At 49.7% G+C, this 16,634-nt stretch overlaps 1 protein-coding gene across 2 annotated transcripts in view; it reads left to right on the forward strand.

Annotated features, from left to right (window-relative positions):
* Positions 1-16,634, forward strand: part of prkn (parkin RBR E3 ubiquitin protein ligase) — a 38,174-nt gene that overhangs the window by 15,623 nt on the left and 5,917 nt on the right. For both annotated transcript variants that reach the window (XM_084709982.1, XM_084709981.1), the window contains exons 4-7: positions 461-579; positions 3,111-3,194; positions 3,438-3,553; positions 4,577-4,713. In XM_084709982.1, the coding sequence (XP_084566108.1) occupies positions 461-579; positions 3,111-3,194; positions 3,438-3,553; positions 4,577-4,713 (456 nt within the window). The remainder of the gene's footprint in view (positions 1-460; positions 580-3,110; positions 3,195-3,437; positions 3,554-4,576; positions 4,714-16,634) is intronic.

Genomic DNA, 16,634 nt, shown 5'->3' on the forward strand with positions numbered 1-16,634 from the left:
TCGTTATTGGACCACAAGCTCCTTCTTTAGGCTCGGCTCAAGGGCGGGACACAAAGGATGCCCTCACCTACAGCAGGTATTATCCTTCAGGGTACCATGCGTCCCCAATTACTGTCTAGGCTTTGCAAGTCGTTACATCCCTAAGAAGTACATGACAAGCATACAGTATCTGTTGGTGCATTCTCCTGTTCTCTTGCCTACAGTGGTCAAGCTGTACTCGGTATGTAAGTGCACCACATGCCTGCTTGGAGCTAAAGACAAGGGGATGGGTGGTAGCTCAGTGGTAGAGATTTTAACTGGAGATCGGGAAGTTGCATGTTTGAATCCACTAACCTTAAGCCCCCCCATCACCACTGTACATTGCATTGGATACAAGCAACTGCTAAATGAATACACTGTTCATGACATTGTTCTGGTGAAATCCTCCCGACATGGTATCTGTGTGTTTTGTGCCCCTCAGGGCCCCGGCCTCACAGCAGTTTCTATGTGTACTGTAAGAGCACGTGCCGGGCTATCCAGCCTGGGAAGCTCCGTGTGCGCTGCAGCGTCTGCAAGCAGGGAACCCTCACCCTGAGTCGGGTAAGTCGCCCACCTCTCCCCACCCCCCTGCACTCCCTGATCTACCGGGTGCTGTGAGCACTTTGCAAAAGGAGACATGCACCTCCTCACTGTGGTCGAAATGTTCCCATCACGCAGGTCAAATTCTTATTTTTCGAAGGAAGTCTCTGAAGTTTAAGAATGTTGAAATGGAAGGTTTGATCGTCTCAGCAGCATACATCGAGCCAAGATGAACGAAGCATTATGTTAGTATTCGTAGCTAGTGTCTTTAAATTAAGGTACATGGCCCGTCTGTTCCCAAACAGCTCCAAACAACACACGGTTAATCTCCAGTGGCGGAATTAGCCTAAAAGCCTCTCATCACCAAGCGTCCCGCAGTGACTCAGCAGTCTGATCTCTCTCTCTCTCTCTCCTGTTTCTCTCTCTCTCTCTCTCTCTCTCTCCTGTTTCTCTCTCTCTCTCCTGTTTCTCTCTCTCTCTCTCTCTCTCTCTCTCTCTCTCTCTCTCTCTCTCTCTCTCTCTCTCTCTCTCTCCTGTTTCTCTCTCTCTCTCTCCTGTTTCTCTCCTCTCCTCTTCTGTCTCTAGACTTGGGCAGGAATCCCAAAGCTCGCTTTTGAGTTTTGCAATTGTTTACCAAGCCTGACTGACTTGAATGGTGCGTCACCAGGCCCACCTGCCAGCTGAACCCCCCCCCCCCCCTCCCTCTCCTGCCCGCCACTCCGCTCAGGGACTGTTTACTCAACTACGTTCATGCCAACATTGTCCCTTCTGTCGGTTTCATGCCAGGGATGGTGATTACCCACCTGCAGGCCTGGACGGGATTTGGGACCCGGTCCTCTACTCAAATCAGCTTCCCTTCTACAGTCTGTCCGTCTGCTGTGAAGGAGGCAGACGTGGGGACCACGTGCCCTCCTGAGGCAGCCAGTCCCAGGCCACTTCCCTTAGACCTCTGCTGGGTACCTGGCCGGTATGAGCTGCCACTCAGGCTGCTATCTCCCTCAGCACAGGGGCTTTACTGACGCCCCCCCCAACCCCCCTCAACCCCCCTCACAGGCGCTGATAGAGCTGATGGGGGCGTGGGGCTGGGGAGGGAGGCTGTCTTTCCACCCCCTCCTCAGTCCCGCTGTCAGCAGGGACAGGAAATGAGGCTCAGAGTGAGTTCCTGTCCCCCAGGCTAGCATTAGAGGAAGTGTTAATGAGCATGCTGGTCTCTCTGTGTGTGTGTGTGTGTGTGTGTGTGTGTGTGTGTGTGTGTGTGTGTGTGTGTGTGTGTGTGTGTGTGTGTGTGTGTGTGTGTGTGTGTGTGTGTGTGTGTGTGTGTGTGTGTGTGTGTGTGTGAAACAGTGTGTGAAACAGTGTGTGAAACGGTGTGTGCCACGAGAATGCGTTCTCCCTCTTATGACCCCTGGGTTTTTCTGCATTTTATTATTTGAAAAGCCCATCTAAGGTGCGCACATACCAACAAGCTAATTTCACTTGGGCATGATACTGCATGTGCAGATACAAGCAAATTAGCATTAATGAATATCAACAAGGATTCCCTCCGAATTCAGTGAGTGCCTTGTAGCCTCAGGAGGCTCCATTTATCACCATGGATACACACACTTTCATCCAAAGTCCTCAGTGAGGGACTAATTGGACAAACTCTTTTACTCCCCACGTTCTGTTCCATATGGTGTTTGTGTGTGTGGTAGGGACTAATACTTATTCATTCAGCATCAGTCAGAGGGATTTCAGTAGACTGGAGCACAGGTCCTGTCCTCAACTGACCAATCACAGCAGCTCGGGGAGTGGGCATCACTCACAGTGGTGAGTGAATGCACACGGTAAGAATAGCACAGCTGGCATGGAGACAAGCTGGTTTGTTAAACAATAATCTAATTAAAGCTTTGTGGGATGGATATGTTGACTCGGCGCCAGGAAACGAGGAGAGGGGAGGAGGAGAGACAGAGGTGAACAATTGAAGGCGATGCGTTTTTGAATAATTCATAACTGCTTATTCTCATTAATCATTTATAGAGAGGTGTGTGTGTGTGTGTGTGTGTGTGTGTGTGCGAAGCTCAGACGTCAGGAGCCTGCGTGACCTTTTCTGGATGTTTCTGAGCAGGTGTGTGTGTGTGTGTGTGTGTGTAATCTCCCAGCCTCCCCACGACGACATGCAGAACCCCCCCCCCCCCCCTTTTTTTGACCCCCCCACCCCAACCTCCCACAGGGGAGTAATGATTTCCTTAACCTTTTCAGAGGCTTATTAAGGCCACTGTCAGAATGTTGAAATGCTTATGCTAATGAAGCAAGGGGAAACAGAAGAGGTGTGTGTGGATGGGGTGTGATGGGCCGGGCCGGGCCGGGGGAGAGATCTCCCAAAACATTTAGGAATAATCTTGCACATTATCTGCACTTTGTGGCTATATGAGAACACATTGTTGAATCGTCACTGTTTGGGGATAACCGTTGTTTGAACGAGAGAGAGAGGGGAGTGCGTGGGAGGTGTGAGGTCATGGAGATATTTAAGGTCTCACTCTCCCCCCTTCCCTCTCCCACATCTCTTCCAGGGTCCTTCCTGTTGGGACGATGTCCTGTTGCCTGAACGTATCCATGGAGTCTGTCAGTCAGAGGGTTGCCATGGCAGAATAGCGGTAAGACCTCTCTACCTGGTCTAATCACTCCCAGATGGTCTGATGTAGATTCTCTCCTTCATTCTCACCTGATTAGCAAGTTCTATTTGAACCATATGTTGGAATGTCATTTTTAAAAAGCGGTCAGGTCTTCCACAGCTCAACGCTTCTAACTTCTAGAAGAGTAGCTCTCCCAAAATCCCCCCCCCAACAGACACACACCCCAACCACAGCCCCGACACACTTCCCCTGTGCTGTTACTAGGAGTTCTATCTGAAGTGTGCCGCGCACCCCACCTCAGACGATGACACGTCGGTGGCCCTGGACCTCATCATGCCCAACGTCCGGGCCGTGCCCTGCATAGCCTGCACAGACGTCATGTGAGTTCAGCCCCGCGCTTTTACACACATGCGCACACAAAACACACACACACTTCCATAGCCCTGCTCCATCAACTCAATTCGCGATTCAATTAGAAGGAAAATGTAAGAATCCAAACAAAGAAAACGACAAGCAACACCCATCACACCCGCCCCAAACACACACACAAACACACCCCCCCCCCCCCCCCCCTCCTACTTCAGTGAGCATATTAGCAATCAGTCTCTCCAGAGGGAGGGAGTCGCCGTGTTCCTGAAGGTCATCCATACTGTACCCACCACTCACCCTCAGAGGGCGAGGGGAGGGGCCCGGCGTTCCCCTCCAGCCTGAACAATACCCCCCAATCAGCGTGGCCCTCCCAGTATCAAGGACGCGGTGGCAAGGGTGATTGAAGTGGGCCGCGCAATTACCCTCCCGTGTGGAGCTGTGTTTGTCTCGCTCATGTCTCGGGTTCCTCAAAGCACTCAGCGGGACTCCTGGGTTTGTTTAGAAGGGCAGTAGCGAGGACACGCACAGCCCAGGTTTACCTTGACAACTTGTGTGTGTGTGTGTGCGCGGACTTGTGTGTGAGTGTGACAGGGAGAGAGGGAATGTGGGACAAGTTTCTCGAACTACAGTATAAGGGGCTAGTAGTGGCTCTCTTGACAAATGAGTTTCGACATCAAGGATTGGGAGACCAGGGGAGGCAGCCCGGGAGAGGAGATCTTACCACGTAGAACTCTATAAGATGGTCAGAATTGGCTAGAGAGAAAATGTAGAGACCCCCCCCCCCCCACAGACAGAAAAATAGAAGAAACAAACAAAAGGTCTGCATGGATGTAATCTACCATTACACACACACACACACACACACACACGTGTACACGGGCACACACACTCACACAAGTGCACACCCACTAGTGGTGGTCAACCAAATCAGACTTGTGACAGCGTAGTCCTGGGGGAGCCAGTCCCTCAATCGTCGAGATGGTTCTCCTGTCTCCAAATCGCTGTGTCTGTGTGTGTGTGTGTTCTGTCTGTAGGAGCCCAGTACTGGTGACTCAGTGTCCAGACCGCCATGTCATCTGCCTCGACTGCTTTCACATGTACTGTGTGACACGCCTCAACGAGAGACAGTTCATCCACCACCCACTCATCGGCTACTCTCTTCCATGTGCAGGTACGTGTGTGTGTGTGTGTGTGTGTGTGTGGCTTCTGTCAGTGATGGATTGTAGCTGTAGCTCAGGCTGCAGCTCCGGAAAGATGCTATCAGACTTCTCTCTTCCAGACGCCCCCTCTCTCTGCCCCCCCTCCTGCTCCCTGGCCCAACACATCCCTTAGTGCCACTGGGTAATGGGGCTCTAGAGGGGGGGCGTTGACCCTCCACCACTGACAGCACCCTCTCATCTTTCCTTTCTCCGTTTCTCTCTCTCCCTCTTCTCTCTGTCTTTTTTTTCCCTCTTTCTTTTTCTCTCTTCCTCTCACGCGCTCCCTTTCTCTCTCTCGCCCGTCCCCTTCTCTCCCTTTCTCTCTCTCGCCCGTCCCCTTCTCTCCCTTTCTCTCTCTCGCCCGTCCCCTTCTCTCCCTTTCTCTCTCTCGCCCGTCCCCTTCTCTCCCTTTCTCTCTCTCGCCCGTCCCCTTCTCTCCCTTTCTCTCTCTCGCCCGTCCCCTTCTCTCCCTTTCTCTCTCTCGCCCGTCCCCTTCTCTCCCTTTCTCTCTCTCGCCCGTCCCCTTCTCTCCCTTTCTCTCTCTCGCCCGTCCCCTTCTCTCCCTTTCTCTCTCTCGCCCGTCCCCTTCTCTCCCTTTCTCTCTCTCGCCCGTCCCCTTCTCTCCCTTTCTCTCTCTCGCCCGTCCCCTTCTCTCCCTTTCTCTCTCTCGCCCGTCCCCTTCTCTCCCTTTCTCTCTCTCGCCCGTCCCCTTCTCTCCCTTTCTCTCTCTCGCCCGTCCCCTTCTCTCCCTTTCGTGTCTGTTTCTCGTCGGCCGTCTTCCTCCTTTCTTCTCGCGAGGCTCTCTCTCTCTCTCTCCTTTTTGTTATCCTTCCCCTCCTCTCTGGTGACGACCCCTCTCTTCTGCTCTCCACCTTATCGTTTCTTCTCTGTGCTCTCTCCCCCTCGCCACAAAAAACACCGTGTTCAGCTTCGCCACTTTTAATAATCCAAACCCACCTAATAACAGGTGGTATTTTAGTAGCTTCTGTGCTTAGCTGGTGTTTTAGGGCTCTGCATTTTATTGTGCATTTAACTGTCGGCTTTGTTTGTGTGTTTGTGTGTAAATAACTGGTGTGTGTGTGCATTTGGAGCGCACACATGATCTGTGTACCCTGTGCCAGCCTGGGCTGAGGAGCTGTGTGTTCAGGCAATCCATCACTGTTTGTGTGTCTGCAGAGAGGAGATTGTGCAAAAAGGTCACACTTCAGCCTCAAATGCCATTTCCACTTTTAAATAACTTTTTAACCGCCATGCCAAAGCTTGCTTGTTCAAACGTCAAAGATGAAAGGAAAGAACACAAGTTGCAAGTGATGATTGCACTGCAACGTAAAAAAAAAGAAAATGAAAGAAAATGATTGACCAAGAACGATAAGCGTGCTTTTCTCCCAGCATGCCAGAACTTCCCTTTTAAATTCTGGCCTTTTACACACAGGTAGACTACAGGCTTGGCAGACAAGGAGGCTAATAATAAACACCTGCAGGGTTTGATATTCACTGTACAGTGTATTACTCTGTCCTGATCCATACACTCTCCTCCATCCATGTTCTGCTGCCTTCCCCTCCATCTCTCCTTCCCTCTATCTCTTCTTTCAGCTGTCAAAATGTTAGATGGATCATCAGCCAGTTGCAGATGAGCAATGCTCTGTTTACCCTCCCTCCCTCCCTCCCTCCCTCCCTCCCTCCCTCCCTCCCTCCCTCCCTCCCTCCCTCCCTCCCTCCCTCCCTCCCTCCCTCCCTCCCTCCCTCCCTCCCTCCCTCCCTCCCTCCCTCCCTCCCTCCCTCCCTCCCTCCCTCCCTCCCTCCCTCCCTCCCTTCCGCCCGCCCGCCCGCCCGCCCGCCCGCAGGCTTTGGTAACATTTTGGTCAAGTACATAGACCGAGACATAGTCATGCCTTAGAGAGAACAGCTCTGATAGGATACTTCTCCAGGAAGGTCAAAGGTCAAGACTCCATCTTGTCCTCCCTCTGAGGACATCGCAGCAGGGTCACCCAGTCAAGCAAACACCATCACACCGACAGGAAAGGGTAGAGCTAGCACGGCTCGCTAACACACCAACCAGCCGTGTGCGTGTTAGCCGAGCGTAAGTTAGCGTCAGCACATGCAACTTGTCAGAAAGGTGGTTGGGATCCCATTTCCTCCTGTGAATCTTCGGGGTTCAGATGGGGATAAGGGCTGCATGCTAAGCACGCTAAGCCGGCCCCTCGGCTTGGGGGGGGGGGAGGTGAGGGGGGAGAGAGAGAGAGAGCATGTAAGATAAGGTGGAATTGCTGTTTTACCTGTTGGACTGAACTCTGACACGTTATCTGTGCTGAGAAATGTCCTTAAATGCCAACTACAGCCTGCAACTACCAACACATGCTAGGCTGGCTAAGACAGCAGTAGTGATGCAGAACTTTACACGTGTGTGTATACCCAGAGATACATATTTCCAGAACACACATTATATCAGGAGCGTAGATGTGGCGTCTGAGAACAAATCATATGCTGTCCTGACATATTGCCCTTTAGAGACCTATACCTGTTGTGAATCCTTATTTTCACCAACTGCAATTTTCTTCTAGATGTATGCTTTGTAATGTAATAAAATGAAACCGTATCAGTAGTTGATTAATATTCCTTAAGGGGGCTGGTATCTGCAGTAGATTTATACTCCTGGTTGGATTAATATCTGCGCTGGATAAATATTCCTGTGAGAACGTGCATCGGCTGTAGATTCCCCTCGGCTGGAAAGACCTTTATCTACCATAGATTAATATTCTTGTGAAGAGCAATATCTGGTATGAGATTTGTATTCCTGAAAGGGCCTGTGAGGGCATATATTAATGACTCATTGGCAACTAATTCTCCATCAGAGAACATAGCATCTGTTTCAAATGATGTCCTTTCAAACCAACTCTGAAATGCTGTGCCTGACAGAATATATCACCTTTTGTACTAAATGTGCTAGCATGTTTCATTTGATTTAAGAGTTTACAGTGGGCTAACCACCAGTCGTTACTATTAAACCCTACTACCCTTTTAAAGCCCTTTCAAAGATCAGACTCAAAGTTCAAAAGCATTTAATCACCCGTGTTTTTGGTGACATGAAAGAAGTACTGTCTTGGGAGAAGTATGCTAGCAATTTAGCTAGCTGACGGCTTATACTATAGACTGTAGTGAGTGCGGGTGGCACAGATTCAGCCTGTCAGAGAGATCTACAGTCTTGTCCGAGTCCTTCCTGAGAAGAAAGGCTGTGGGTGACGGAACGAGAGGCAGCTTTCATATAGCAACGTGCTTGCAAAGCTCCACACAGGCCTGCCTCTCCAGTCTCTCCGCACTGGAGAGGAGGGATGGAGAACCCGAGAGAGATGCCAGTCCTGGGGGAGGCGAGGAGAGGGCTGGATGTGTGGCCTGGGAAGTCCCATGATCGCCTCTCTGAGAGCATGTCATGCCATAATGTTATGAAGCTTCACTAGCCTAAAACCCTACAGTAGCCGTAAGGCAAGGCGATGGAGCAGGATAAGGTCACAAGGTGTGTGTGTGTGTCTGTGTGTGTGTTTGTGTGTGTGTGAGAGAGACATGACAGAGTGAAGTGTGGGTCGGTAGACTCCCCAGAGAAAAAGGTGTGATATTTCAGTGAGACTTCCCTTCAACCTACCCCTCCCCCCCCACCAGCCCCCTCCCTCCCCTGCCTCCATTTCCTTTGAACTGCTGAACCTCAAAGCCTGGCGCTGAACCTCCACAGTTCTCGTTCTTTATGTTTAATGTATTATGGGATGGAGGGGGAGGGGGCGACAGAAGCCAAATCTTAAATAATAGAATATAAAAAAGCACTTAGAGTATCCAGATCCATCCCTATAAATGATGAATAAGGGAGAAAAAGTGTTAGTGAGATGACAGTGATGTGCAACAGATCATTTCCACAAACTGATAGAGCTGCCTTGTTGTCGTGGCTCTGAATCGCAGGTCCTCTCTGAGACTCTCTGTGTTTGCTTGTCTGACGACCTGAGGGTGTGTGTGCGCGCAAGCTTGTGTGTGTGTGTGTGGGGGGGGGGGGTTAGTGCATCCCTCTCCTGAATTACGGCCTCGCTGACTGACCTGTTGGCTTATCTAACCTGACAGATGGGCTGATGACGGGGGTGTGTGTAATAAGCCTGTATCACCTGGAAATGGTGTGTGCGTGCTTGTGTGTGTGTGTGTGTGTGAGGGGACAGTTGTGTGTGCCCTACTGGTGGCATTAGCATCTCATCAGAGTGGTGGACGGAGCAGGCCTCATTAATCCTCATCATGGTGGCTGTCAGCACAGGGTGCCTGTGCTGCACACCAACTCCTTAATCAAAGAGATAATTAGCAGATCATTAGGAGGTTGGAAATTTGAATTGGAGAAAAAAAAAAACGAAAGTGTTTTACTTCTACCGTCTGAAGCCAGATTGATGTGCAATCTGGCCCTGTGTTTGGTCTTGCCTGTCAAAACCACAAGGGGGAGGGGGGAGGAGAACAGGACCTGTGTGTGTGTGTGTGTGTGTGTGTGTGTGTGTGTGGGAGGGGGGGGGATAAGGGGAGAATGAGGAGGGGGGTATTTGTCTGTGAGGTGCGAGTAGCGGTGAGTAATATGCTTTTTATGTGTTGAGTCAGACTATTTCAATAGGACCTCGTTGTGTTTGTGTGCATGCGTATGAAGGGGGTCATTGCTCGCTCTCATTTTTACATCAGCGCACCACAGAGAGAACAAACATTACTGACATGTACACAGAGAGAGAGCAGGAGGGAGGGAGGGAGGGAGGGAGAGGAAAAAGAAAAGTAGAAAGAAATGAATGCGTGCAGATGGAGGCTGCTGGGGAAGAGAAGGAATGGAGACACAGGAGCAAACCAGATGGTTCTGAGGGAGAAAAGCGCTCATTGAAGACCACCAAGGACAGGTCAATCAGGAGATGCTGGGGCCAGCAAGGCAGCATCGAGCAAACACTTCAGACAGCAGAATAGTCACGCCACACACGCACGCACGCACACACACACAAATTCATAAAAACGCACATTCAGAAACCACACATGCTCTCCCAAGCACACACATCTGCCGCCTCTTACCAGAGGACCTGGGAACCAGGGGTGCATTTCTGTCGCTTTCCTACCAGCCTGAGTGCCGTCCTCTCTTAGGTGTGAGTCAGTGTGGCCGGCTGCCCTTCATGGATGAGAAGGACAGCCAGAATGAGCTTCCCAGGCCCTCCATCCCCCTTTATCAGCCTGAGGGGAGAGGAGGAGGGTAGGGGAGGAGGGTAGGGGAGGAGGAGGGGAGAGGAGGAGGAGGGGAGAGGAGGAGGAGGAGGGGAGAGGAGGAGGAGGGGAGAGGAGAGGCTGAAATATGACACGTACCTCTGTCTGCCCTGGAGACGCTCCCAGCCACTTTTGATATGAGTATTGATTCAAGGCACACCCCTCTCTTTATGAAAAAAGGTCAATTTTTTTGTTATCTATTTCAGCTGGTTATTAAAGTGGAAATTGAGTTCTAATTCAGATGGATTTGGTTGGTGTTTCTCTGCGCCCGGCTGAAGGATCTTTTTTTCCACTCTCTCTGTGTGGATGTAGCGCTGTCGATTCTCTCTTTCTGTCTCTTGTCTGCGCGCACAGCACACAATCGCTTTCCTCTTTCTCATGCGCACTTTTTCTCTCTCGGGCACTCTCTCTCTCTCTCCCCCCCTCCCCCCCCCCCTCCCCCCGTCACAGATGAGAGATGTGATAGAGGAGGAAAGGGCCAGCTTGCCATAGGCACTGGGACTTTATGGTCTATTCAATGGTCACTCTCATGGTTATATTTGTCTGGTAACAGTAAATGTTGGGATGTTTTTACATTTTTGAATCAAGGAAACATTTTGTATTAGTGTCTTGAATACCAAAAAGTACTTCCAGAAGTAATAACTTTGGATATCCAAAAGTAGTTGTAGAAGTAATATCTAGAATACCGAAAAGTAGTTTCAAAAGAAATGTCTGACAATATCGAGAATGTGTGGGGGGAAAGAAATTCTGCTTAAATATCTCCCTACTTGCCTCCCTCTCTCTCCCATGTCTCAAATTATTTATTCTCTGGCAGAAGTGCTGACACCAACTTGAAAATCAGGAGCTTCATTCACTCCCTAAGAGGCTTTTGGACACAACAATGGGAGCCTGGCAGGAATGAGAGTTAAATATAGCAGCTATTCAGATTTGACCTGGATTCAACCCTGCCTGCTGTAACTCCCTCCTCTGCCTGGGCTCTCTGCAGCTAGCCCGCCACTAGAGGCTGCTGGGAATACCCCAGCTCACTGCTAGGACGATACATGCTGTATGAGATTCACATAGAAACAATACTATGACTACAAGAGTAAACAATGACTGCGTTTGTGTGTGTGACTGAAGGTTACATAAACCCTGTTCAATATATTCCTTACTGGAGAGAGGTGGTGGCAGTGTGTTGTGCACAGGAGAGGGAGAGGGGCTGCCTCCAGAGGGGCTGCCTCCAGAGGGGCCGCCTCCAGAGGGGCCGCCTCCAGAGGAGCGGCCTCCAGAGGGGCTGCCTCCAGAGGGGCTGCCTCCAGAGGGGCTGCCTCCAGAGGAGCTGCCTCCAGAGGGGCCGCCTCCAGAGGGGCCGCCTCCAGAGGGGCCGCCTCCAGAGGGGCCGCCTCCAGAGGGGCCGCCTCCAGAGGGGCCGCCTCCAGAGGGGCCGCCTCCAGAGGGGCCGCCTCCAGAGGGGCCGCCTCCAGAGGGGACAGTTGTATTGACCATCCCCACAGACGGGTAATTGACAACACGGTGTGTGCAGGCGGCGTTCACATCACCATCACTCTGAAAGTTGGTGTACTGTTGATAGGCATCTGTTCCATCGTGCCCGGTTACAGATTGTGTGTGTTTGTGTGTGTGTGTGTGTGTGTGTGCACAGTTCTGCAAATTCTGCATCTCCCGCCTGCTGTCCTCTGGAGCTGTTGTCTGGTGGCGTTCTGCAAAGGAAGCAGTGTGTGTGAAAGTAACACCTCGTAAAAGGCTCTGCCTTCAGGAACTAAGATAAGGTGCTCGGTGCTCTCCTTTTCCTCTCTCTGTCTCTCTCTCTCTCTCTCTCTCTCTCTCTCTCTCTCTGCCTCTCTCTTTCTGTGTCTCTCTCTGTCTCTCTCTCTCTCTCTCTCTCTCTCTCTCTCTGCCTCTCTCTCTCTGCCTCTCTCTTTCTGTGTGTGTCTCTCTCTCTCTCTCTCTCTGCCTCTCTCTTTATGTGTCTCTCTCTGTCTCTCTCTCTGTGTCTCTTTCTGTCTCCCTCTCCCTCCTACTCTGTACTGCAATGCTTTTAAGTCCCTCAGCCTTTGAAGTAAAGGCAATTGGTTCTCACTTTGGGTATCGCCATGGAAACGCAGGGATCCGGTCCACAAAGGGGCATCTGTAATGTGAGCGTGTGTGATTGGAGAGGTGTTACCAGGTGTGTGTGTGTGTGTGTGTGTGTCCACACACTGTGTGACCACAGTGTCACTGTCAGTTTCTGACAGTTAAGATCATCACTCATCTGACGCTGTGTGTGTGTTTGTATACTGCAAGAACGTTTTACCCTTATCGCTTTCCTGCATGTGTCAGTGTGACTTCAGAGTGAAAATGTGTTGCGCAATTTATTGTGGGTTCGTGTTATCTGTGTTTGAGGTGTGTGTGTGTGTGTGTGTGAGAGAGAGAAAAGGAGGAAGGGCTTCTTCCAATTTTAATGTCAGTAATCACGGGCTGATTCTGTTTGTTTGCGTGTGTACTTGAGTGCGTGTGTCCGTGCATGTGTGCACTCGGGCGCAGGTCATGGACAGGAGAGCGTGTCATTTATCAGGCAGCACCATTAGAAATGTGTAAAGCACACTTGCCTGAGCTTTAGTAGACAGCCACCCTGGTAACTTTGAGCACAGAGGGAAAGGTGAGTGGCGGTAATGGGAGCCATTTGTCAAAAGGCTGACCTTGTCCAGAATGGCTCCTGTCTTTAACAGGTTTCTCATCATGTGAAAGGGAGGAAAACAGAGCAGGCCGTCCATGCCTGGCCTCAAAGCTGCCATTCCAGGACCCTTCTGAACTGTCCAGACCTTTTATTCTTACTACTGCTTGAAATGTCTATTCTTCACATGTTTCCAATCCTGTGAATTCTGACTTGAACACGGGAAACCTCCCACTGCAAAGGCGACCTGGGACCTGCAACCTTATTTTCAGTAGTCTATTCAGTACTTCTGCGGTCTTTGAAATATTTCTCCGGTCATACCCTAGCTATACCAGTTTTGCCTCTCAATTTGCTGCCATTTTTTACTTTAACTGTCATATCTGTCAACTATATGCTGTACTCTACAAATAATTATAAAATGACTATCAAACTCCCCAAACCATCACTTTGTGGAGTTCTGTGCTTTCTACGTCTCTAATAGCCTTAAAAAATACTTGGCAAATGAGTCCTAAATACAGCCCAGTGTGTAGCTGAATCATTAGACGACGGGGTATGAAATGGTTTGATCAGAGAGCAAGGGAGGGGAAGGCAGGCTGTCTTTCATCATGAGCCCTTCTCTTTCGCAAATGTCAACGGAACACTCCCAATATCCTCCAGGGATTAAGCAAGATCGGCGGCTGCCTGCCCATTGATTGGCTGAGTAATTAAGCATTCTTTAAGCACCTTCAGTTTGATTGGGCTTTCAAATGCTAACTAGCTCTTGCAGTTGCTCTCTGTCAGAAAAAAAGGAAAGAAAGATTGGTTCAATCAGAGCTTGATTTTTTTTGTGATAAGTTACACCCTGGAATTATGAAAGGCTTTTGTTTGATTTCATAGCGGAACTCTTCAATCAGAAAAACAAAGCATCAAGTAAACACAAGTAAATACATTTTTGTAAGTACGGACAATAGCTTTTCTGACTTTAAAAGGTTTTGACTTTTGATAGTATTGTGTCATGAGATAGAGAGGTATTCCTTGGCCTACGTTAGCCTTTGGATTAGGTAAACCCATCTGTCAACCCAGGTCGTCATTATGAGTCGTGTCAGAGCTTGCCACAGGTAGGTTTGTCCAGGTCCAGACTTTGCTGAAGAGAGTAGTATGGTTCTGCCTGGGTGTTTACCACAGTCACATCAGTCTTCCTTAAGACCACACGTCTCTCTCTCCCATGTTATAATAGCCCTGGGGCCGGCTCCTGTTAAGGCTAAAGAATTGTGCGTGTGTGTGTGTTTGCCTCTCCTCTCTCATTTATCAATGACCCCTTGTCATTAGGCCTCTCCCACCGTCCCTGTTCATGACCATGCTTTAATGACAGATATCTGGCTCCCCTGCCTCAGTCCCAAACTCAAACACAACAGTCTCTCCTTGTTTCTCTCTCTCTCGGGATTGGGTGACCTTAAAGGCAAGTTTGTGCCCTGCAGCTTAATAGATTGATTAATGGTGTCGCAGACAGAAACATTATCGACTGGAGATCAGACCACCACTACAGATGACTCTACTTTAATAGGAGCCATCTATTTGTGAGAGAATAGCAGTGATATCTTACGATATCGTCTAAAATACACTACAGTTGATGTCATCCCTTTATGGCCCTGTTTATACACTGCAGCAATAGTGGCATTGTGCAGTATGCTTTTCCACAGCCCAGACATCACAAGTGTATTATCTAATGTTTCACAGTTGGAAGCATTTCCCCAAGGCCGCCGACTGTAATATCCCTCACCACATTACACTGCCTGCTGGCCCCCTCTCACTCATTTTCTTTCTTCCCAAACTCCAAATGTTAGAGATGCGTGCGGCTTTGTGAGCCAACAGGGGGCACCATACATCACACCCGCTCCCAAGTACGCGCCACGGGTCTGGTAATTACCAGGAAGGAAGAGCTAAATTAGCCTAGCACATGGCAGCGGTGGCATCATTATGCCGGGCACTGGGTCGTAGCCGAGGCAGACGGACTGCTGAGGAGCTGGTGGGGGCACAAGACGCCGTGTGCTTCACCCTAAGTTGTTTTTGTCGAGTGTCAGAGTATTGTTTGTTTCCAAGTAGCTGCAGGTTTTTTCTTGTTGTAGAGACAGACAGATGGTGGCCTGTTGTTTGTTGGTTTACCTCTTGTTTTCTTCACGCTGTGTTTTCTGGTTTTGCTTTTGTAGCCTTTGTCTCGGATCATTATGGGTTTTAAAGATTGACAAGTGAACCAAATGAGAAAATTGATTCAACTTTAACCTGCATTACTCTTGTCAATCATTCCTGCTTATCAGTTTGCCAAATAACATGTGTGTATTTACAAAGTCATCTGGTTGGTTCTGATAGAGTTCCAACATTAACGAGATGTAACGGGCCTTGTTTGACACAATCCAGATATTAGACTGAAACAAACCCCTCTGGTTCTTAGCTCAATATTCCCGACTTGGGACAATTCTCCACACGGTTATGAGCCAATCAATAAACAGTGTGAAGCCCCCCGGTTAAACAACAGCCATTAAGGAGCCGTAGAGTGAATTGATTTGAAGCTAAAAACTGTGAGAGCTACGTTATTCGTTTTGACTTGAAATGAACACACAATAGATGTCAATGCTGGGTTCCCATCACATCTTCTTTACGTAGCTTAGATTTAGAAGTTCAGAGAATCCCTGCCAATCTCACATTTGCTGTTCATCCATTTTGCTTCTCGTTCATCTCTCAGTCTCTCATTCTGGCTCTCTCATTCTGTCTCTCTCTCTCTCTCGGGCTCTCTCTCTCGGGCTCTCTCTCTCTCTCTCTCTCTCTCTGGCTGCTGCCACTTGTTCCGTTGTTCGCTGTGTTTTGTATTGTTATCTGTCTGACTGTCAATCTCTCTCACTCTCTATTCCTCCTCTGGCGCTCTGTCTCTCTCGCTCTCCCTGTGTCTCTGTCTTGGAAAGTTCACCTCCCAAGGACTGTCTGCTGCTCTGTCACCGCATCACCATGGCAACATCTTGTCACCGTCTTTCTGCCGCTGTCTATCTCTAATTACATTTAGGCCAACAAAAAAAAGAGTTTCTCTCTTTCTCTTTCTCCCCCATTCTGTCTTTTCCTCTTTATCCATCTCTTTCCACCCCCACCCCGCCACCCCCCGTTCCTTTGGATGCAAAGCCTGCTGTCTCGGCCCGGGTGATCAGTGTTTGTCAGAGGGATTTGCATAAGCACAGGGAGAGAGGGTGGTGACAGCAGAGGCGGAGGAGACCCCAAGAGAGATGATCAACATTAGCATGCTCCACACAGGAGTACCCGGGGCCCGGCTAGCTTGCTGCCTCGCTCCGCTAGCCCGAGACAGGCTTCACTGCTCCGACTCAGCCCGTCTGACAGACCAAGGACCAAGTGCGGCTTATGGGCTGCATAGGAGCTCCTGTTTGCTTTTGAGCTCGAAAGTCGTCCCGAGACGGATTCCGTTCAGTATCTTCAGAACTAGCCCAACGCCTGAGTCCTTGGAATAATGGTAGTAGACCAAGACCTTTTCCATTCATATCCAGCCTCTGATCTTAACCCTATCTCTTCCAAAGCACCGCTCTCATCCGTTTCTTATCTCTATGGTTACAGTTGTTACCTTCCCTCTCCATTTGACAAGACTGTTAAATCAATCCCCTCTACACCCCCCTAACCACTCTCCACATCTGACCCGCAGACTGCGATTGAGCTGATCACTCACTCCCCGGGAATCAAGTCTTTGGAAAATGGGAATTGTCCTCCGGCAATTGATAGGCCCTCCCAAGATCTGGAACCCAATCACTGTGTTGAAAGGACTGGACGTTGAGGAAATTGAGTGGCAATCACGCTTATGCTGTCTCAGACACACACACACACACACACACAGATGTCCTCTGTGTCTGGTACATCAGTGGCATTTTTATATCGTTTTTTTTTTTTTTTTTTCTCGAGCTCACGCACAATGAATGCTCAAAGGGCCCACATACACTAGGACACAGTGTGCACGTGTCCGCA

Source organism: Hypomesus nipponensis, chromosome 11 (genome assembly GCF_054491055.1).
Source record: "Hypomesus nipponensis isolate SF chromosome 11, ASM5449105v1, whole genome shotgun sequence".
Lineage (NCBI taxonomy): Eukaryota > Metazoa > Chordata > Actinopteri > Osmeriformes > Osmeridae > Hypomesus > Hypomesus nipponensis.